A 23256-nucleotide genomic window follows, 5' to 3' on the forward strand; every position below is an offset into this window, starting at 1 on the left:
ATCTAAGGGTGGCCCTTCATACGTCAGTTCAGCGTCCGTCCAGTTACTTCACTTTTAAATCGCGTACGCACAACATAAACACCTTACCGCGTATCTTTCTGCTTTATAGTCACACAGTGTTAATTTTCATCACACGATTTCAGTTCAATGTCTTATTCGGCTATCCCTAACTATTGATTTCGCATTGTCGCAGTAAACCTTCGCTGAAACTCTGTTCAGGTGTCAGGTGTTCCTCATTCTGTGCCTCGTTCTAGTACAGTTTACAGAATTATGAAAAACTCTTTGTTGCGGCCTTCGCCTGTACTCCCCTAGATGGCGCACTGTATCAAAGGGCAATGCGATGAAGTGGCTCAGCTGCAGCCAGATCTTTCTCGAACGCCCTTCTGTCTGGACAGATGAACAGTATTGTGGCGAAAGCACTTCCACTAACCAGGGAGTGCAGCGAAGGAGCGTACCACATCGCGTGGTTTCCAGCACATCTAGATGGTTCAGATGACTCGCTCGGATGTAATCCTAACGAGCATGCAGGCTTACCGGATAGTGCGCAATTTCACGTGCCGCGCTGTCACGAATAGCCATGCTCGTAACGAGGTCGACATTTATAAAGATCTGCTGTGTACTTTTCATAAAATTGTTTCCCATTACCGCCTGGTCAGACAAAATTTCCAGCCCCACCCCCCTTTCTGATTTGACCAAGCCTCAGGCGAGCACTTACAGACTACTTCAAACCTGTTTACATCATACTCCTCGATCCCTTCAGACCCCGATCATCCGCAGTCGTGCCCCAAACGTGGCCACGGCTCATGTTCTTTTAATCACATGCTCTGGCTGTGCCCAGCCCTTAACACCTCTTCGCCCATCACGAAAGAGCAATGGGATGCATCTCTGAAGAGCAGCAGCCTTCATACACAACTCCAGGCCATCCAGAGGGCCCCCGACATCGCGACGGAACTTCGACTTCCGGTCCCATCGTGGGCGGAGCCATCGACTCGATATGGCGGGAGAATTATGCCTCCCCAAGTTCTTGTCATGTCATGCCTTTACCAGCTGTTATAGACGAGCTATGTGATGTGCTCGCGCACGAGGTTACTGTGTTTATAGAGGTTTAGGGGGGCGTCTCTTTATTGCCCGTGAAGAGCCACCTATCTATGTGAAAAGTTTATTTGAACAGGTTACAGTACATGTTTAGAAACATATATGCACGATAAAAATACTTGTGATATCTGTTGGATGGCCGGAAATACATAGATAAGATAATTGAGCAGTGTATTATGTACCGCTGAATCAGTGAATTTTCTTTTCTGCTCGAAGTCAGAGCTGGCATCTGAAGCTGAAAACATTGTAATCCGATCTTCAGTCTTCCCTAACTTCACGAAAGAATTCGCTAGCAAACAGAATGACACGCCGCTGGCGTCAATAGAGTTTTTTTTTTTCACCAGGGACTCTTACAAGATTCTACCAGCGGCCCCCACCACCCCCTGAGATAATTTTCTGCGCATTAGAGTATTTACTCCCTTGACCGAGATAGTGCAATCGTGGTGACATCGGACACGGTCGCCTTTAGATACGGACGTGCTACGTCACACGTACAGTCGGACTGTGCAAGGCGTGGGAGGGGGGGGGGGGGTGTATAGCCATCCGCTGTTACGGTTGGGGCCATCCCGGTTGGCCAGGGCCAGCCGGGCACCACTGTATATGTTTCACGTCTACGTGCAACCTTCCCTCCGTTCGCATTTAAGACTTCTCCCACGATCTCTCCCTGTGACTCTCTTCTAAGATAAGATGAACTCTATACGATAACTACAGTTCTGGGAACTAGCACTCATGTTGCGACTGCTGTCCGCCGGTTTGTTGCAGAAAGTACGGGGCCGCAGATTGGGAAAACATCGGTGTGAGCGAGCGTCAAGCACGAGTCGAATGCCAGTTCTTTTTGTTTTTCTTCTTCCAACCAGCATAAGCAGGAAGTGCTGTCCACATTGTGGTCGCATGTTCGGCAGCAGAAGACAGTGCTCTTCGAGGTGTGGATGCTACAAATCGCGTGGTGACTTGATGAATCTTCGATGATCAGCGTTACACTTGGACGCCAGCTGCAGTTTATCTACATCCTCTAAACCGTGATTTGATCTCCGCGGTATCTCCCGACGTGCAGCTTCAACGGTGAGTTCCGTACGAAGTGTCAAGAGGTGCTTCGGAACTATATAGAGGTATAGCGTTCGCAACGTAAACCTCATATCTATTATACTTATATTTAAAATACGGCGTTTGGCGGATAGAACGACTGCAGCTTTTCAAGTGGATTAAAAAAACGGATATAACTTCTTTTAGAAATGGAAACATATAATTGGTTTGTTAGTCTTACCCTGACAAAGTTTGACGGCGATGTTGTTTGTATGCAAAGGCCATGCATTCGTAACAATTAGAACAAACCTGCTCAACAGTTGCCTACTGAACAAAAATCTAGCAGGTATGTCTACATAAACCTCATGACCCATCACTTGTCATTTAAAAAGTAAAAGTAAAAATGTAAATAAATTATTCTAAAAAATAAATACAGATGCCTTACAAATGCATTAAGAGGCCTGGGGTGCGGCCTCACCGGTAACCACCACCGGGAATGCACTCCCTCACCAGAGAAGGATTGGCCACCCTGGTGCAGTATCTGGCCACTACCTCCCACATGCATACGTCAAATAAGTAAATGGGCAAGTATTTGTAAGGGGGGGGGGGTGAACAATTAGAGAGAAGGCAGGGAGGTTAACCAGGCGCATGCCCGGTTTGCTACCCTATGCTTGGGGAATGTGAAGGGGGCATAAAGATGAGAAAGAGAGAGAGACAAAAAAAGAGGATTGTCAGTCAATCGGCTGGCGCGTATGCAACGGTGGCACTACACAAAAGTTAAGGCCAAACCTCATAAGCGCGAAAATGCACGCGACAGCGACAAGTGACGCGACGCAGATCGGCTTCGCGCGATCAGTCGCTAGCGCAGGCAAACCTCATTCACGCGACGGCTTCGGTGAGCGAATTCCACTGTTGCTGGCATGAGGCCGTCTACTCGCACCAAGGAAACCGCGTAGCGAGCGGTATGCAATTTAAAAATAAGATATATTGTTGTGTAATGGTACGGAAAGTGTTTATTATTGCCTTGCAGCGCTTTTTATATGCACATGCGTAATAAACATTGCTTTATTTCTTGTTGTGCATACGTGACTCGGGCAGGGTCACGTGCACCTATGTAGTCTTTGTATTTTCCGGTATTTCGCTATTGTCTGCTTGAGCCCAGCACTTCCGGGCGATGAGCGACGGTTTCCAAATCTGGAGAACCGAGTGATCGCGCGAAAATGTGCACGCGACACGTCGTGCGAACGCCTATTTCGTCGCTCATAGCGTCGCTCGTCGCTGTCGCGTGCATTTTCGCGCTTATGAGGTTTGGCCCTTAAAGGTTGTCACGTAGGCCTGTAGCCCTCAAAAAGGACAAGACAGCTTTGACTACTTTCTGAGCCGACGAAAGGTGAGGATGGTGTTCCAGTAGCATCTGCATAGAGAGTGGCCGATCGTTTAATTGTCGCAATTCTTCCTAAAGCTTCTGTCTTTCGGAGGCGAATCGAGGGCAACGGCATATCAGATCGTCCATGTCTTCTTTGGCGCAGCAGACGTCGCATTCCGCATTGTCGATGAGGGTTCTATATGCTTTTGTGAAGGCAACCCCCAACCAAAGGCGACAAAGAAGCGAAGCTTCACGTCGACGAAGTCCGGATGGAGGTCGAAGTTCCAGTCGAGGGTTTATTTGGTAGAGTCTCGTATGTATTATGCTTGGGGTGTTCCACTCCTGCAGACAGAGACTACGTGCCAGGTGACGAAGTCGCTTTGCAGCGTCAGTCCTTGACAAAGGAATCGGAAGGATGTGCTCTTCTTGGTGCGATGTGCGAGCCGCGTTGTCTGCAGAATAATTGCCACTGATCCCACAATGGCCAGGAAGCCACTGAAACTTGACCTCGTGGCCTGTTTCTGTGACGTGGTGAACAAGCTTGACAACTTCGTAAGTTAACTGTTCATGGCAACCTCGTCGAAGGACTGACTGCATGCTCTGTAGGGCCGGTTTCGAGTCGGAAAACACAACCCATTTACTCGGTCTCTGAGATTTGATGTACTCTAGGGCGCCACGCAAAGCCGCAAGTTCTGCCGCCGTAGACGTAGTGGCATGTGACAGCTTGATTCGCAGAGTGATTCCTCTAGCTGGAATCACCACCGCACCGCCAGAACCAGACGCTGTGGTTGAACCATCGGTGTATATGTGCACGTGGCTATTGTACATTTCGTGCAGAAGGTTCAAGCTCAATTGTTTTAGGGCTGATGAAGGCAAATTTGATTTTTCCTGTATTCCTGGAATTGAAACACGTACTTGCGGAAGTGTCAGGCACCACGGAGGATACACCAGTTTCTCAGCAGGCGTAAAACCTGACGTAAACGACGCATGATGTGCACAGACAATCGCACTAAATTTCGTGCGGGGCCTCTCAGTAGCGAAGGTTGCCAAGTGGTGGGAAGAATTCCTAGCATGTCAACTGAAGTACGTACGCATCGTTTCAATGGTGATGTGCGTCATGATCGAGTAGTCCTATGCAATGGCAATTGTTTCAGCTGTCGATGCGCAGCGGGGTAAACCAAGGCATATCCTAAGCGCCTGGGGCTTGAATATTTTGAATTGTGCGCAGGTTCGTTTTGCACGTGTTAGATATAACAGGTTGGCTATAACGCAGAAATTCAATAAATAATACCTTGTACAGCTGTAACATAGACTCGACCGACATTCCGCAACTTTTCCCGGCAAGAAACCTGAACAAGTCACAAATGGTGGTCAGCCGCTTTTTCACGTAGTTTATGTTGGGTGTCCAAGACAGGTTTCAGTCGATTACGACTCCCAAGAACCTGTGACTCAGGCTGCATGACGCCAACTGCCCGTTAATTGATATGCCGTAAGCGGACATTGGTTTTCTGGTGAAAGCCACGACTGCACACTTTTTACTTGCGATTTCGAGCCCTTGCTCGCGTAGGTGGTGTGATGTCACTGATGCTGCCTTCTGAAGTCGAGCGCGAAGTTGAAGTCGAGTCACACCTGATGTCCACACACAGATGTCATCAGCGTGAATGGAAAGTCGCACACTGCTTGGTTGCTTGCCAACTAGTTCAATGAGTGTTAGGTTGAACAGCGTCGGGCTTAGCACTCCGCCTTGCGGGACTCCTCGGCTGCAGTAATACTCGGGTGTCGGGCCATTCTCTGTCTGCACGTGAAATGATCTATTCTGTAGGTAGCTTTGAACCCACGCATATATCTTGCCACCGAGTCCCTCTCGTTCTAGTGCGCTGAGAATGGCTTCGTGGGTGACTTTGTCGTATGCCCCTTTAACGTCAAGAAACAGAACAGCAGATAACCGTTTGCAGGCCTTCTGGAGTTCTACATATGTTAGTATGTATCTGTATGTATCTGTAAAGTATCTGTAAATAAATAAATAAACTAGTGGGATAATAAATAGGTAACCTGCGCTCCTCACTTGTGGTTCCTGTAAATTAAGGGGGAATTGCTTTAAAGGAGCCTACGATCAATTTAGAAATTATGAATAAATTTAAAAGTAAAGTAAGCAAAGTAAATAAACGAATTCTTGTGCTACACACTATTAACGATTATCCTCCTGTACAGAGTGACATGGCTCATGAACCAATCACTTAATGGCACGCATTGTAATTCATTATTTGTAGCTGCTGTATCACCAGGTGAATGAGAACCTATTTGGAGAATGACATGGTCTTCGAAATACGCGCGCTCAGAGCTGTGGTAAATTTCTTACGTTACACTTACTAGAACAACACATGACGCATAGTTTCGCCTACTTGAAATAGAACGCTTTTTTTTCTGCATAGAAGCACAAAATAGCTAATATTCTAGTGTTCTCTTTAGGAACGCGCACGTCATCACTGATAAAATCGTGAAATTGTCTACAGTGTAGACATCCTATACCCACGTGTGCAATTCTTGAAATTACGGTAAGAGCATAAAAGAAATGTATTACTCTTACGATTCCTGAATTGCTAATATGCATTTGACGTTCTCTTGCAAGATTTGTCCACCTTTTGGAGCTACCTAACTCAAGTCCTAAAATTGGGCTGTTGTTTTCTAGTAATTTCAATATTCCAAATACAGAAGAGGAAAAAAACGATATAAGGCGTGCGCGAAATACGCATATTATTTCTCTAAAGTTTTTTTTTTTAATCTTGCGCGTTTAAACTATTGCTCTGCAATGGCTCTGCACTTTCAGCCATTGCCCTCAGTAAGTGCATTAGTTTAATAAACCAAGCACCATCCAGTTCATGGCCTATCCCCCGGTGTGGGTTGCGTTAAGATGTTGAGGAAGCAACCAAGCAGTCCCAGTGAAAATTAAAGGAGCATTGTTTTTACAACCCATTGTGATTTCTCTTGGAGTGATTACCACAAGTACAGATGAGGCACCTACTACGCCATAGATCATGATTCTGCAGACAAGCGAGGCACCCATCACACATACGCAACACATTATCTGCACTTCGTTCATTATGTGGTTTATGTCGATGAAGAATTACATCTGAGCTTTTTGTGATAGGCGGGAACCTTTAAAACACCCACTCGTTGCGTAATTGGCATTGTGGGGAACCTCGTTGTTGTATTATTTTGTATTATTCTCCCAACAAGCTATATTACGTATTTTAACGTGGTTCCTTGCTCGACATGACGCCTGTGTAGGGTCTTTCTACACAGGAGTTCCCAGCGCCGGCATGGTTCCAAGGTAGAATGCTCGACAACACGCAAAGAGCCTGGGTTCAAATCTCTCTCGGTTCTTAGTATAATTTCTCTTTGCACGTGATATTGGTTACGGACACTAGCAGATAACGACTGCGCCACAAAGCGCGGCCATTGTGATCTCGTAACATATGTCGCTGTCAAGTTTCCTATGTCGAGATATGTAACAGTGGCAGATGTTACATGTCCCGACATATCCCTTTCATTCACACAGTGTCTCCATGCAGATTATGGTCTTAAGAAGCTTATGGCAAACACAGGAGAATTCGCAGAGAAAGCGCCAAAATTGTCTTACTTTGTCTATAGCAAGTGGAAATGGACGAAACTTGACCCTCGATTGGGCGGAAATACAGCAGTGTGGAGAAAAGTCCCACATGCTCAACAGCCCATGTAGTGACTTGTCTCCATGGCATTGTACGTTTTGTTTAGTTGTGTTAACAGAAAGAAAGCGTTATAGTCTTGAAAAAATATATTCTATCATTCTTCGCTTTGCCTTCGTACTTCAGCAGTCCACAAGATTACCACAGCTTAGCATACCATTCTTTCTTCTTGGACCGCAGGTAGAACGAAGAGACCATAGGCAGAAGACCTGCAATGGCGCTTCCGGACTCTCGGGCCTGCTGGCCCGTGGCAGCTTGCGCAGCGGTGTTCGTCTTCTTCGGCATGATGCTGACCAAGTCTGAGTCCGTCATGTACATTGGATTCATGGACATGCTGCACGTCAACCGCGAGGAAGCGTCGTGGCCACTCACGATCGCCATCATCATGTCGCAGCTAACTGGTACTTCACCGGCAGAGAACTGTCTGCAGTCTTTTCGAATAGCCAAACATTACGATTTCCTTTGACTAGTTAACGTAGCCTTCCTACTAAACGTAGTTCAAAGTGAGGGTGGATACAAGCTCGAGCGCGTGCACCTAATTACGTGGGGTAATAAGCCCACGTTATTAGCCCACGGGAGCTAATAAGCCCCCGCATCCAATAAAAGGATGCGGGGCGCCCTTTTATTGGCTAAAATGGACTTATCTACACACAACATATACGGGAATGATGTTTTTGCAGTGTTTGTGGGTTCGAAACACCGTAGTCGTGAGTCATGTAGCACTGCCTGGACGAAGTTTACTTCCAGTGCAAACTTTCTTTGGGGAAAACGTAAGAGTTTGCTTTGTGCACTGATGAAGCAGTACTGTATATAAGTTTTTTTTTGGCATGGTATACATGATTTTTTTTCATTGTATAACTGCTAACTTTGTTACGTTTTGTGTCGATCTAGCACTCACGGGAGAAATGGCGGGGTACGCTCTGCTTATTGTTTCATCTACACTCGCATCGCAGGGCCTCTGTACGGACTACTCGGCCTCTGGCTTTCAGACCGCATCCTGCTCGTGACCGGAGCCCTTCTGTGCGCGCTGCCTGTGATGGCGTGCGCCTTGGCACAAAGCCTCGGACTCGTCATCTTTCTGTATGGCATACTTTACGGTGAGACCAAAGAACAAGAGCCTGAGGACGTCTGTACACATTCTGCTATAGCTTTCTATATTCGAAAAGAGATACTGAAATGTGAGCCCTGGGGATGCGTTGGAGACCTTTACACGCTACATAATTTCATAGTACAACATGTATGTAGTCACAAGTATGAGGTCTAATAAGTCTAAACGTACGCAATTTTGAGATAACGTCAGTACATTGTTTTCAAAGAGTCGTTATCACTTTCAAATCAGTTTGAAATACTAGTTGGGTCGCAGGTGTGCTCTAGCCCTCTAGAAACATTTGGTTTTTCTTTTCTTTTTCTGGGTCATCTGACCACGCCAACTGTCCCAACCATTGCGCTCACCAAAAATCCAGTGTCCTGAACTTGAAGCTACGTGTCAGCCAGCAAGAAGTGCGCTGCATACAACCTATCAATTCACTTTCCACATTTCACACAGGCTTGGGCGTGGCTTGTGAAGAGTTGCTGCCGTTCACGGTGGTGGCGCGGCATTTCGTTCGTTACCGAGGCACCGCCATGGGTCTGCTGTTCGTGGTGACTGCTGTGTCCGGATTTGTCTCTCCCCTGATTGTCGAGGCGCTCCGGCAGGCCTTCGACTTCCGCGTGGCTTTGCTCATACTGGGCGTCTTGCAGCTGAACATGCTCTTCGGCTGCATTTTCGTCGACCGCGTCCCCCGCAGCCATGGCGACTGCCGTCGAGGTCGCCGCGGCTCGCAGCTGCCCAAGTCGCCGGCAGTCGTCGGGCGGCCGAGAAGAAGCAGCTTTCAAGCGGCGTCGTTCGCACACTCTTGTTCTAAAAGCATCGTGGAATCGCTGACTGCCAGGCAAGTAGCCGTCGTCTTCGTCGACAATGAGTCATTTGAATGTCACGTGCACATTAAGTCGCGGGATCGAATCCCGGGTTCGGCGGCTGCATTTCCGATGGAGGCGGAAATGTTGTAGGCCCGTGTGCTCAGATTTGGGTGCACGTTAAAGAACCCCAGGTGGTCGAAATTTCCAGAGCCCTCCACTACGGCGTCTCTCATAATCATATGGTGGTTTTGAGACGTTAAACCTCACATATCAATCAAATGTCACGTCCACAGCGCACCTATGGCCGTTATCTTGTACGATTTTATGGCTTTGTTGTTACCTTAATCGCAATAAATGCAGCCTCATGTTGGGCCTCACTCGTGTTTTATTTGTCAATAATAGTGACGTCAAGTTGAACTTTTTCAAGTGTTACGGTGATGGTTATTAGCAGCATATTTGTATTTACCTACTTAAGTCTACTTGGTTGTCATATGTTGTATAAAGGCTACTGGGTCAACTTTTCCTGACACTGATTAGACGTTACTCTCAAATGTTATTTAGACTTACTCTAACTGTTCTGGCCAAAGATCCGCGTCAGAACAATCGCGGGGAGAGTAACGGTGGTGATTGGCTATGAGTTAGAATAAGAGTCGAACAACTACGGTACTCATCCGCAGTTTCAAAGGGAACTTTGGTCTCTCTGTGCAATAGGCAAAGGAGGTGTTAAGTAATCTTTCAGCTTGTCTATTTGGGAGGTGACTGAAATTATCCATCCACGCCATGTCTTTTCACGTGCCCTCATGTGGAAAACTGTAATGCCAAATGGAAAATTCACAATCGTACATTATGTGCAAACTAACAATCCCAAAAGTCAGCAAGCTCTTCCAGGTTTCCGTAGTCACTGATGGGTATCTTCCCGATACGGCAACGCTGTACTTTGCTAACATAATCTCTAAGTGACGATCGATTGAGGCCCAATGTAAAGGATGTAAAAGTTGACGAAACCCAATAGAAAAATGACAGCGTTTCGATAGCAACTTCTTTATACCTTCAAAAGCCATGTGATGCATTCCGAGTCGTAACGTTTCGAAGCAGGCTCAGCGAAGCTGGCTTTGCCGCAATAACAACCATTGTGCAGAAAAGTTAACTTTATTGATTACATTTGTTTTATTGGTAATATTTCGGCCCGAATTCACAAAGCTGTTATTTCGGATTAGAACTTTCGACCAATTTTAACGCGATATGTTTTTGTCCTAAGCGTCATGATAAACAGAAATTTTTGTGTGTGTACGTGATTGAGAAGGTTAACGTTACTAAAGCAGCGTCATCCAAATTACAACAGGCGTTCCGAATCTCGCAGTGTCAGATCATCGAATATTAGCCTAACCTGAGAGCAAATAAGGCCTTCTGCGTTACATGTACAGTATGCTTAATTCGTAAAATGTTTAGTTCACACAACGACGGCAATCAAGTAAGAAATAAGGCGAGTTGGCAGCAGATAAAACAGACACACCAGAATCCATTAATTATGAGTGCACAACATCAGTCGCATGTCAAAGTGTATGACGAGTATGTTTAGCACACTAAAGGCACGCTGCTTAGAGCGTGACTTCATTCGGCTCATTAATTGTGATGACAACTTTTCCGAACAAGTGGTGCTAAAAACTCGGTTTTGATGGTTACTCAAATGTAACGGTGTGCGGGGATGACGCTCAAAGGTGTTTTAGTGACTTCCCTATAAATGTTGAAGGTAATTTAATTTAACTGCAATTAAAAAAAGGATTGGTCGACGTTTTCAAACAAAAGTCACGATTGCCTGTTCTAAGTTCTTCAATGATGTATTGTAGAATCAGCAGATTTTATATTCAGAATAGGTGCATTCGTCATTTGTTCTTGAATTATACACCATTTGTATAGTAGTGCTGACATACGCCCCATGCCAGCCAGGCATGGAAACATTACTGTGATATTAAGTTGGTAAATGAAAATAATGATTTGGCTAGTTGTTCATTTATTGTCTGCTTATTTATTATTTGATTAATAATTATTGAACTAACAAACTTTGGTGAAGGTGCGATGCTGAACGAATGAGAAGGAGTAGCAAATGGGTCGAATTAATTTTTCAGTTAATGAACTAGGTCATTAATTGATGGCTGAAGGCGATGATACTGACACGAATTAAGCGCTATTACGTAACCACGCCGTTGCATCTCATTGATTGATGATTGATTGATATTTGGGATTTAACGTCACAAAACCACCATGTGATTATGGGAGACGCCGTAGCAGAGGGTTTCGTAAATTTCGACCACCTGGGGTTCTTTAACGTGCACCCAAATCTGAGCACAAGGGCGTACAACATTTCCGCCTCCATCGGAAATGCAGCCGCCGCAGCCGGGATTCCATCCCGCGACCTGCGGGTCAGCAGCCGAGTACCTTAGCTACTAGACCACCGTGGCGGGGCCTTTTGCATCTCATTGATTATGATATTAGCGAAACTGCAGTAATGTGTCAGGATCAAGTGGCCCCACCAGTCATGCGTGTCGTTGCCCATGTAGGTCTACCCTACCCGCCGTGCGACCACACGAAGCGGACTCCCTTCTTGAAAAGTGCGAGTCACCTTCAGAAAGGCTGGCGCGCAACATGCGTTCTCTGGTGTCTGCGCAATTCCTTCACGTGGCTGCATCAAGAGCGGTCTCTCTCTTTGTGCTCTCTTCGTTCCTGCTCACTGCCGTCGATTTCGGATCGGACAATGGTCTGGGCGGCTACGAGGCGGTCGCCCTGGTCACCGTAAGCGCCGTCGGGGACCTGGTCTCCAGGATAGGCACCGGCTTGATTCTGGACTCGAAGGTATGCTCCCTTACTGTTATTCCACACACAACGGGACAATGAAACCGGTATAGACGAAAAAGTAGAGTTAAAATATACTTCCAAGTGACGACAACCCTTACATGATGATGGCCAGAGAGCGTGAAGGTGTCTGCGTTATGAACTTAAGCCCTGCAGATGCGAAGCAGCTTACGGTCGAGCTCAATTTGGTGTGCGTGGCCACCCTTACTACGCATGCGCCACAGTTGGCCGAACACTCCCAGAACGCGCTCACGCGCTTGCGTGGTCGGGCCTGTGTAAGGGGCTGGGTTAGACGCTGTGGACTCTCTCCCTTACGCTCTCTCAGCAACCATCTGATGGCGTCGTGGAACGAGATTCTGCAGACGCGCGATCAACCAACACGTTGTATCCTAGTCAGAACGCGCTGGCACGCGCTAGCGCGTTCAGACCTGCGTAAGTGGTTGTGTAAGAGGCTGCGGCCTCTCCCCCTAACACTCTCTCAGTAATCACCTGATCGCGTCGGGGAACGAGATTCTGCAGACGTGTGATTAACGCACGTGCTCCCGGGCGTACAGTGGTGATGAACCCGAGTGGCGTGCTCCAACAAGAATTGAGTTATAGTGAATTTATTGTGTGCTCCACTTGCAAAGAGTGTTTACATCGAACAGGGTGCCCCTGATGAACGGAGCTTTAGGTCGACCCATGCGCTGCCTCGCATGCGTGGTTGCATTTAGTGAGAGATAGTGTAGTTTTTTTTCTATTTCTTCTTCTTTTTTATCGCTAGCATCACTCGTACATCGAAAGGGCGAGCAAATGTGTGCCGACATAAATGCCTAGTGTACAGTATAAATCGCAACCGAATGGAAAGTCCATCACCAATCGTCATTGTAGCATTAAGATGTGTAATTTTACAGATGAGCTGTGAAGCCTCCCATTGCGCCGTGTGGCGACACGAAAAAACTATTGCCATCGTGAACTGTCATGCGCTCTTTTAATCCACTTCTTCATCCTCGTCCAGTTCATCGTCTTTTGCTTCGCTCCTGAAAGACGTGCGCCGATTGGTTCGGCGTGAGATGCAATAACTCTAAAGGTCGAGCGAACGAGTACAGAGAAACACAAAGAAAGAGGAGGGAAGAGAAACAGGAGGGGAAATAGGCAAAAGAATGACAGAAAGAGAACGAGCTGTGGGAGCTAGAAACAGACAAAAAAAAGAGGAAAAAATTCGGCAGATCCCACGTACCACGGGAATCGATGTTATGTGAAGCATACGGATGAAAGGTGACTGTATTGCTATCTTTTTGTTGAGCGAGATGACGCTGAATATATGTACAAATGTCGTATGCACTAACATGTTCAACAATGGCATATGCTTTAGAGAACCATTAGTTTGCAGTTGCGTACCTACGCCAACAGCAACATGGGTATTCCCGTGTTATTATTTAGCGGTGTGCTTGTTTTGTAATTTACGATGATATATCCGTCAATACCCGCCACGTTTTATGATCCACTCATTAGACTTTCAAGTCGAGGCCACCATGATCGCATTTTGTTGATACGGGCAGAGGCTTTTGCCGATAACTCTGGGAAGGGTGATGATGTCGAAGCACGCGCCACATGCTCATAAGTCGCGTTCGCCACATATACGCATGGATAGGCAGTCAGGTCAGCAGATTTCAGACTTCGTAAAATGTTTTTGAATGCTTGCGCGTGCTGTCGAATGGCAATTCATTGGGACAGGTAACAGGCGAGTGCTATAGTTTGTCACTTATTTCTCTGCCAACCTGTGCGTTATAGTTAGTCATAATTTTTGCGCATGACTGACCGAGTGTGAGGTTGTGTGCGTGTCCCTGGTATCTCTCCTCTCTGGCTACTCACTCTACCTCTCTCTCTTTACCCTTCAAACTTTCGCGCTCCCCCATCGCATTTCCCGTTGTAGGGTAGCATACCGGTTAATCAACCGTTGGTTAACCACTCTTTCTCTTTCTTCTCTCCTCGTTTCTTCCTTCAAAAACATTTCTTTTTAACCAACAAGCGGTGTCCACTTTCTCGCTCCCCAAGCTGTTCTTTTGTTCTTTCTGCAGTTTTCCACACTTCCTTGATGCATTGCAGGTGATCAGCGCGGACGCCCTTATGCTCTGGAGCTTCGCCATCCAGGGAGTCTCGCTGGCTGTCATGGCGCTGTTCAAAGAATACTGGATTCTCCTTACCAGCTGCTTCTTCACTGGTGTTACTGGTGGTGGGCGAATATTTGCCTGCACCATCATGGTTGCCGAACTGTTCGATGAGCGGTCGCTACCGCTAAGCCTGGGCGTCACAAACTTCGTTGCCGGCATTATCTGCCTTGCTCGCCCACCTCTCATTGGTGAGCTGACGCCATGCTGTCAAGTGCATGAAAATTCATCATTTCCCTTTATACACAGAAATGATAATTAGCATGTCATTCGTGATTAAGTAAAGGTAAGCCCTGAATATAGATATCGCCAGCCGATTCCAATGTAATGCTTCAAGGCCTCCTCGAAAGTACATTCAAATATCGTTGAGAGGCACTGCTGAGCTTTTGTGAGTGTAGGAGTAATTTGTATCTTACTTTTTGTGAGTCTCAAACATTTTAGTCTCGAACGGTAATGCTTCTAAAACAAAGTAGTACCAGAGCAGTAGTCTACAAATTGATCACTGTGGACGTACACCAGCTGTCATAATATTGAATGCTGGCTCTGTACAAGCATCTGAAACGGGAAAGTTTTACGTATGAACTTCGGACTTGCAGGAAATAGGCACAATATACACGAGGATTTTCTTTCACCCCACTCACAAACGTGTAATATATAGGACTATTCTATAATGACGCATCGTTCTGTAATTATTTTCATCCGGCCAGTTTGAATAACTGGTATGATAATTGTCACTTGTGATAATTTTTTACTTCTACCTTTTATATCTTTTTTTTTCTTTTTCGTTCTCGTAATATTTGGCGAATATTTTAAGGCGTGTCATCCTGTGTTCAAAGAATTCTGCTTATTTGGGTTCTATTTATTTTCAATACAGCAAACATAATGAAGATCAGTACAGGGTCAGTTAAAAATAACGTATTATTTGCACCGGTGAGTGCAGATAGGGGATGCACTAAACTAAAAATGTCTCGGTATTCAATCGAGTTGTTTTATAAGTTAGTGTTCACGTCGGCGATGCCATCTAAGTTCGCTCACAAAACACTCTTCTCCCTTTTAGGTTACATTCGGGACGTAATGGGTTCGTACGACCTCCTGTACATATCATTCGCCGTCACCAATGCCGTCTTCACGATAACGTGGACAGTAAGCCTGTGCTGGCACACATTTCACAAGAAACGAGAGTGGCAACACATCGACGGCTTTGAAGGTGAGGCTGTGCGCCACGAGTTCGTCGGATGGCACTTGTGCGCATTTGCTACTACTGTTGGCAGTTTCGATACATTTGGTTGGCCATAATTGAAACTAACGTTTACCAGAAACGGATAAAAATAGAAGTGCTACGCATGCGCTCTTACTGTTGTGTGTGGTTCAATCCCCTACTCGCTACACTTCAGTGGAGTAACAGCGTTGTCAGAGACGCGTTACAATTTCTTGTTGTTTTTATTTAGTAATCCCGCATGCTGAACTGCAAATGTTTATGCGTTATTTCAAACCAATTTATTTTTTTCTACTGTGTATGTCACTGTGCGTTCTCCAATGCCTATTCATGTCTTCCCTTTAGCTCGTTAGCGCGTTTCAAGTGCGACAAAAACAAAGCTACTTAAGCAACTGTGCGATTTTAAACTGGCCTTCTCTTTCATCTGTTTTCAGGTGAAGAGCAGGAGACACAAAACTGAAAAGAACACAAACTGGACGAATACTACGTGACTGTGATCCATTGAGTTTTCATCTACAATTTGTACTATTTATATACCGCCGAGCGAACACCTCTGAAGCATTTATTTATTGTACAATAAACGCTAACTTTGAGAAACTCACATTTCACAGTCACCTCAGTCGACTCAATGGCGAAAGCGTTCTTCGTTTTCTCTTTGGTCGATGTATTGAATGAAACCCCCGCGCCCCCCTGCGAAAGTTTCCTGCAGCCAACGTTGTTTTGCAATGCCTCTGAGATCCCTGGTATTGTAAGCTGCCGCGCCTCCAACTGTATCGCACTGCCTCCGAAATTGGTGCCCCGTTGACCAAGCAATGATGTCATGTGATAGCGTCACCATGTGACATTGCGTTATCTGAGTCACAGTGACGTCATGATGGCGTAAAGTTGTCAGCACTAATTTCGGAGGTTGTGGATGACGTGACGGCGTCATACGGTGAAATCGTCGGGTGGTGGTTTCTTGGATCACTCGTGCTGACATAACGGATGGAGGACGCCGACGTGGTACGCTAGTTGCTTTTTTCGCGTTTGATGAGGCAACGAATACCCTGTTTACGCAGGCAAGTTAACCGCGGTTACGGTAGCCACGTTAAATGTTGTTGAATCGCGGAACAGCGGTTCGCCGATGCTACACAGCGCGAAACCATCCTCGGTTAAGGCGGCTAAGTGGTCCTCCATGAACGCCACTAATTTCTCTGTTAACCGCCATACTGAGGTTGCCAAGCCTGGCTTCCTACAACAATGGTCAGTGGCATAACCACGGTTCCGCATACCATGCAACGTAAGTGAACCACGCTTACGTTAATTGCGGTTTAGGCTGCCTGTGAAACAACGTTACAAAGCTCTCGGGTTCGTTGGTTAAAAAGCGTTGAATATTGGGTTAGTCAATGTGTCATGTGTGTCTTCCTTTAGTGGAAAGGCAGTACTTGAATAAGCTATTTTGGAGACTCACTTGCTTCAAGACCACAAATCACGCGCGTATTTTATTGTAGAAAAAAACTGTTTTGTGTTAAACTAAGCCCGCGGTTAAAATGAAATGCCGAAGCTTCTCCTGGCCATCGTGGTTGTGAACATAATACTTATCTTCCGCAGTCACCACGCATAGCGCTGTGGAGGCCCTGGTTTTGCTGTCATTCTGGCAACTTCTAGCACGATCATTTGCGTGCATGGCTATTGTATGCTAACCACGCCACACACTGGTTCATTACTTGACCTTCAGGTGAAAGGTAGTGACATGATCGCGATCCTGTTCTTGAGAAGTCGACGCCAGTCACATTGACATGTCGCACTTTAGCGGTTATGACAATGTGCTCTGTATTTACCTTGACGACGTCCCGAATATATGAACACACAACAGGCAGCGAGAAAACTAACACAAAAAATTGGCTGATTTTTTCTATATAAAAATCGGTAAAACATGAAAGTGAAACGTTTCTTCACATAGGTAGTTGAACGTTTATTGTGCATTGTTTCGCCGCAAGGGTGAAGAATGAATGCTACAGCAACAAATTGCGAAGTCACGCCAAGAACGACAACCAGCTCGAAACTTGCAGCGCGCACCTCAAGCAGAAAGCACGCACGAAATGAGTATACACAAGACGTGCGCGGACTAACAACTGTCAAAGCTGGACTCTCAAAGCGCGCTGTTCGAACGGAAAAACGCACTAAACGAACGCACAATATACACAGGGCAAACGCTATCATCTGACACAATTCTCACTTCTTCACGTGTGAGCAGCGTGTTCTTTTCCTAAACGCGGCCGTGGCAGCGAGATAATTGACCTTTGTGCGGCCCCGAATCATGAATATGTTAAGCGCCCTGCTCAGGAGAGACCACACTTTGTGGAGGCGGCGCTCACAGAAACACTATAGAAGCGACGGCCTTGAGAGCGCGCTCAACGCGAAACGATCGCGCCATCTAGCTACTAGCGACAAAAACGCGCTGAAGTTACAGAGCTCTGAGTACCGCCAAAAGGTATATGGTGGATATAAATAGCTCGCCGTTATCAATTCCCACAACGTACGCTCCATGGCCTATATCGGTTGACGCCGCGCGCTGCGGATTGAGGGGTCGCCAGTACGACGCCACGCGACAAAAGTTGCACTTCTCGTTTTTTTTTCTTTGGAATCTGTTACTATATATATTTTACAACGTCATATCCGTGACGGAAATACGTCAGCGTAGCCGTGGTGGACCCTGGCATAAAACACGTTCGTGTTAAAATGAACTGATTTAGATAATAGCTCACTGTAGGAGAACCAGCATACTCAGCATGGTACGGCTGATTTGGTACTGGCTGTACAAACCTTACAGACGTGTAATATATACGTATCTTTATCTTCTCATAGGAAAATAAGCATTTATTACTGATGTATTGAATATGTCTTGATTCAAGCGTCCGTGACGTTACGCGTGAACTTAATGTCCAGGCGCCGACCCACGAAGCTTTTCGTTCGCAAGTGCTCATTTCCACTTGCCAGCCGACTGCGTACTTCGTCAAGGCAGCAGCTGCGCAACAAGTCCAGCAAATCTTCTGTAGCAGCTGTCAAGCAAGGAAATAAACAAACTGCGCCATCATTGGAAGCCCACCCAAATATGTAACCCCATGAATCTCACTTACACGCATGATCGCCCACTTTGGTGGCTGAGTGACTCAGAAGTTGCGTTGGCGAACAACACCAGGGGGTCAAAATTAATCCCTAGTCTACCACTAAACGATAGTCAATTGTGGTAATGACAAGCCAAAGCTCACAATTCAATTTTTGATTTACATGTATGGCTACCACAAAGATGCCTTTCTGGAAATGTGATGTCACGATTGCCGCGCATAAGAAAAATGTACTTGCAAGTGCGAATGCGCTCAAGCGGGGACGCTGAATGACAGCGGCAAAGTGTTTTTGTAGTGTTTTTTTTCTCATTCTTCTCTCGGAAGAACGCGTTGCATAATTAACACAATAACATGCTAGCTACATAGTCGCATCGCGTTCACTGTCATGGCATCAAAGTGGCGGCCTCTTGTGCTACTTACCTGACTATTCGCATTGTCGCAGTTATTATCCCGGTCGTGTCCCTTGCTTTGTGTTCCATATTGTTATCAGACCTTTCCCCTTGCTGAATGCATTGTACGTATTCTCGATCACATGATAGCGCTCGCAAGTAGGACGTCTCTTAGGCTAGGGGCAAGCGATAAAGCACAACTTGTTGTCAATAAACTGCTCATGCAAGCGGCTCGCATTGGGTAGTTTCATTATGAGAGCCTCAAGTGCTTCTATGAGTATTAGTGAACGTGAATTCTGCTTCACACTATAGTCGCACCAGATTCGAAAGGTGGTGTTGCACCAACTGAGCTGCAGTGATCACTCGTGCCAAATATTTAGATGTGCTATTTAGAAAAGCGTATGACCAGTGTTGCTAGAGACATGAAGCTAACACCCGAAGCTCAAGAAGAACGAGGAATCAGCACAAAAATATGAAGTGAAAGAAGGCACTGCTGATGGCCTGCTGTCTATGAAGCCCAGGTAAGAGTCTTCATGCATCACCGTGCAACAGAACAAGCATGCTTCAGTTGCAAGAGAGGTTGTGTTGAAGACAGGCAAGCGGACAAACTGCGGAAGGAAAAGGTACGGCGCCTGTTTTCCACTTTTTCTGTAAGCATGAGTGATTGCGATGTTGGAAGGGTGCAGCACAACTCAGCATTCGAATACGAAAGATATGGGAACGGAATCAGCCGTAGAGAAAGTAATATCCCGAGGTCACGCAGAGGTACGTGAGCTAATTTTCAGATAGTGTAAACACTCATGCTAGAGGTGCTGCTTCCAGGGCTTCCCAGAAAGAGTGCTCATAGCGCAATTAACGCTTACATTGTCATTGTAAAACATAGCACGCATATATAAATATTTAGGGAAAAAAGGACATCCAGTCCTTATTTTGAAAACAAGATACAGCGTGGTGAGCTTTAGTAACTGTGTATCTTCTTGAAAAACTAACTAAAGAAAATATGCCTAGAACAGACTTTCGAAATAAAAAAACTTTATAACTTATGTTATGGTGAGGTTATTTTGCTGTCATTTTATAAAGATATACAGGTCCGTACCTTTCGTACGAGCAGCCCAAGGAATCTCAGCAATAAGCCAATTCATTCGGCGGTGTACTTGGATCAATACTCTGGTATATTAGCATGAGGGACATCCACGCAGATGAATGCGCATGTCATTTGCACCCAAAAACTTTCCCTCGTACTAGCTTGTTATGCGCACAAAAATTAAACGACTCACATGAGAGTTCATCGCAGAAACATGCACGAGACAGAAAATTAAAAAACAACAAAAGGGGACATTAAAGACATGCGACTACCGCTCACAAAATACGCACTTATACCTATGTTCCTGACAATTCTTCGTTTGTCCCTCCTGCGTGTACCCACGCAATTCACACTGTTCAATTATTTAAATAAATAAATAAATAAATAATCACTATAGAAGCAACTATTTCACTTTATATACAGTTTATATTTAGATGTTTTTATATGTATGCTCGACAGGATGCTGGCGTACATATAAGACGCCGGATACTCCTATAATCTCTTAAAGGAAACGAACAATTGTGTATGCTCTAGATTTATAATAATAACTGTTGGGGCTTAACGTCCAAAAACCAGGATGTCATTATGTGAGACACCGTATAAGGAGGGGGCCGGAATTCGATCCCGCGACCTGGCACGCGCTGGAGTTCACCTGCGTATAAAAGTTTTCCATCAGCAGCAGAGATCATCATCAGTGCGGGATCATCCCTTCCTCTAGACAAAGCACAGTTCGACAATCTCGCCTCCTTGCTCTCGCAGGAGGAAACGCGACGCTAAGCGACTCCATCATCCACTTCGTGGAGTCGACACGACACCGACGGACGCATCGAGAATGGCACTTCCCGACACTCGGGCATGCTGGCCCGTGGCAGTCTCCGCGGCCGTGTTCGTCTTCTTTGGCATGATGCTAATAAAATCCGAATCCGTCATGTACGTCGGATTCATGGATATGCTGCGGGTCAACCGCGAAGAGGCCTCATGGCCCCTCACTGTCGCCATCATCATGTCACAGCTTTCAGGTATGTGCGTTTAGAAAAAGTGGTTAACGATTTGGAGTACTAGGTACTCTTCTATGGGAGAGCGTAAAGCCGTCCCCTGAACTGAATTGCGAGATGAGAAGATCTCCACATACTTCTGGAGGCCCGTGTGTGCGTAATAAACTATGTGGCGATGCTGAGTAGTTAACGGATATCCCATTCCAATCTGCTTCGTTCCAATCATCGTCGGAAGTCTTACCAACACGCCCTACTTCGTACTGTAGTCATCTATGGAAGCCTTGTGTGCCATTTGTCAGAATAAGTATAAGAATGATGCATGCGTTCGATAAATAAAGGAGATCGCAATCAAATTAAGTAACTGCTCAGTTAAAAGCCTGCAATAGCGAAGTAACATGACTCCTTGAATGGTGGCACCGAATTAAATGCACATCCTAAGCGCGTTAGTTGGCACAGAAAATATTGTGGCTGTGACGTCTCTGAGGTGATTGGGGATTGTACTCGGGGAAAGAAACGCTCTGCGATACCAAGGAGCGTCAGTGAAATCAGAGGTAAAAGTGAGTGACGGTGGCAGTGCATATCGCATGTTTCGATAATATCGACGGTGTGAGAGTTGTTATCGTTGGTTCATTGCCGCGCAATTCGTTCCACGCAGGGCCCCTGTATGGTCTGCTCGGTCTCTGGCTTCCGGACCGTATTCTGCTGATTGCCGGCGCCCTTCTTTGTGCGCTGCCCGTAATGGCCTGCGCACTGGCTCGGAGCCTCGGACTTGTGGTATTCCTCTACGGCATTTTGTTTGGTGAGCCCTGACCAAGCCTGTTAGATTCCTTGCGAGAACTAAGTTGAGGAAGGGATTGTTCCTAGATATGCATACTTTATTATGTTGCTTGTACTTAGCTGTACAAGCTGTGGCGTTGTAAGTGATTATCTTCTTACTCTTGTATCATATGTCCCAATATGAACTTATTACAGCTTCAAGAAAGCATGACGAATACCCTTTTCAAAAAGCATGAATCCTCTAGCACTGTCCAAGACCTCACTGAACGCAAAAGGCGTCGAAAACGTTGTTGCGTTTCTCGATGACAGGCTTAGAGACGGTCTTTGAATATTGTCGAATATCACGTGCAGCTTTTTTTAATTTATGTGTATTTATTTTTTATGGTGTCGCGTTCTATAATGTCCCATTCTCTTTCTGAAGCACAGGGTAGCCAGCCAATTTGAGGACTGCATGACTAACCTAGCTGTCTTTCCTTATATTGCTTATGCTCATTATCTTCAAATCCTCCATGAGTTGTCAGTAAACCACTTAAGTCTGAGAAAATGGCAAAACCGTTAGTCGACATTTATTTACATGCGGCTGATGTGCGAAACATTACATGCAGTTATATTTCACTGGAAAGAGGTACGAGGCAGTCCCGTTAACTCATAGCGTGAACGCCGTTGTGTCTCTCACTTTTTGGGAACACATATTCCTACACCCATAGTGTCTTTGCTCCTGACCTCCTCACTGTTATGTCCCCCCTTACTCCTTCCCCAGTTCAAGGTAGCCAACTAGGTATTTGTTTTCCGGTTAGTCTCCCTGCCTTTTAGGATCACCTCTCTCTCCCTTGCAGGACTGGGAGTTGCCTGCGAAGAGCTGTTGCCGTTCACAGTGGTGGCCAGGCACTTCGTTAAATACCGAGGTACGGCCATGGGTCTGCTTTTCGCTGTGACCGCCGTGTCGGGTTTCGTGTCTCCCCTGATCGTTGAAGCTCTGCAACAGGCCTTCGACTTCCGCAAGGCACTAGTCATACTGGGAGCCCTAGAGCTGAACATGCTGTTCGGTGCCGTGTTCGTCGACCGCGTGCCGCAGGACCAGGACCGTGAGAGTGGCGACTGCAAAGCGCCACCGGAACCTGTCACCCGAGAACGTCCACGAGCGAGTAGCTTCCACACGGCGTCGCTTGCAAAGTGTTGCACCATCGACCTCGTCTCATCCCTCCCTCTTCCCAGGCAGGTGCTTCACGCTTCTTGTTCCCTCTGCTAACATACATTACCGTGAGCCTGCACTTCGATTTGCCCACAAGGCGCAGCAAGTATAAATTGATTTATATGGGGCGTTTCATGGCCCAAAATGACCATATGATTATGAGAGATATCGTAGTGGAAGGCTCCGGAAATTTCCACCACCTGGAGTTCTTTAAGGTGCCCCCAAATTTAAGCACATGGGCCTACAGCATTTTCGCATCCATAAAAAATGCAGCCGCCGCAGCCGGGATTCGATCCCATGACTTGCTGGTAAGCAGCCGAGTACCTTAACCACAAGAAGAGAGCAGAGTGGATTAGGGAACAAACGGAGGCCAAGGATAAGTTGAAAT

The 23256-nt window shown here is 46.2% G+C and overlaps 2 protein-coding genes across 3 annotated transcripts; both read left to right on the forward strand.

Moving 5' to 3' along the window:
• Window positions 1-1833: 1833 nt before the first annotated feature.
• LOC119185654 (monocarboxylate transporter 7) lies at window positions 1834-15925 on the forward strand. The gene is made up of 8 exons (XM_075892582.1): window positions 1834-2157; window positions 7390-7610; window positions 8163-8306; window positions 8756-9140; window positions 11667-11958; window positions 14047-14299; window positions 15166-15315; window positions 15759-15925. The coding sequence occupies exons 2-8, from the start codon at window positions 7424-7426 to the stop codon at window positions 15782-15784; spliced, it is 1437 nt and encodes a 478-aa protein (XP_075748697.1). The 5' UTR covers window positions 1834-2157; window positions 7390-7423; the 3' UTR covers window positions 15785-15925.
• Window positions 15926-18900: 2975 nt separating this feature from the next.
• Window positions 18901-22962, forward strand: LOC119164276 (monocarboxylate transporter 7). Of its 2 annotated transcripts, none has more exons than XM_075892593.1 (4): window positions 18901-19341; window positions 20664-20923; window positions 21555-21698; window positions 22513-22962. In XM_075892593.1, exons 1-4 carry the CDS (start codon window positions 19331-19333, stop codon window positions 22923-22925), a joined length of 828 nt encoding a protein of 275 aa, XP_075748708.1. In that variant the 5' UTR covers window positions 18901-19330; the 3' UTR covers window positions 22926-22962. The 2 variants fall into 2 exon arrangements, with proteins under 2 accessions (XP_075748708.1, XP_075748715.1); XM_075892600.1 differs by having other exon boundaries at window positions 18909-19443; window positions 22513-22960.
• The last annotated feature ends 294 nt before the right edge of the window (window positions 22963-23256 follow it).

This window comes from Rhipicephalus microplus, chromosome 1, assembly GCF_043290135.1.
Source record: "Rhipicephalus microplus isolate Deutch F79 chromosome 1, USDA_Rmic, whole genome shotgun sequence".
Lineage (NCBI taxonomy): Eukaryota > Metazoa > Arthropoda > Arachnida > Ixodida > Ixodidae > Rhipicephalus > Rhipicephalus microplus.

What these genes read in the sequence shown, in the direction of transcription:
- LOC119185654 (XM_075892582.1), top strand. Translation starts at nt 7,424, where the DNA reads ATGGCGCTTCCGGACTCTCGGGCCTGCTGGCCCGTGGCAGCTTGCGCA. An exon ending in TGCTCGCCCACCTCTCATTG is followed by an intron (nt 14,300 to 15,165) that starts GTGAGCTGACGC and finishes TCTCCCTTTTAG; the next exon opens with GTTACATTCGGGACGTAATG. An exon ending in ACACATCGACGGCTTTGAAG is followed by an intron (nt 15,316 to 15,758) that starts GTGAGGCTGTGC and finishes ATCTGTTTTCAG; the next exon opens with GTGAAGAGCAGGAGACACAA.
- LOC119164276 (XM_075892593.1), top strand. An exon ending in CATCATGTCACAGCTTTCAG is followed by an intron (nt 20,924 to 21,554) that starts GTATGTGCGTTT and finishes CGTTCCACGCAG; the next exon opens with GGCCCCTGTATGGTCTGCTC. An exon ending in CCTCTACGGCATTTTGTTTG is followed by an intron (nt 21,699 to 22,512) that starts GTGAGCCCTGAC and finishes TCTCCCTTGCAG; the next exon opens with GACTGGGAGTTGCCTGCGAA.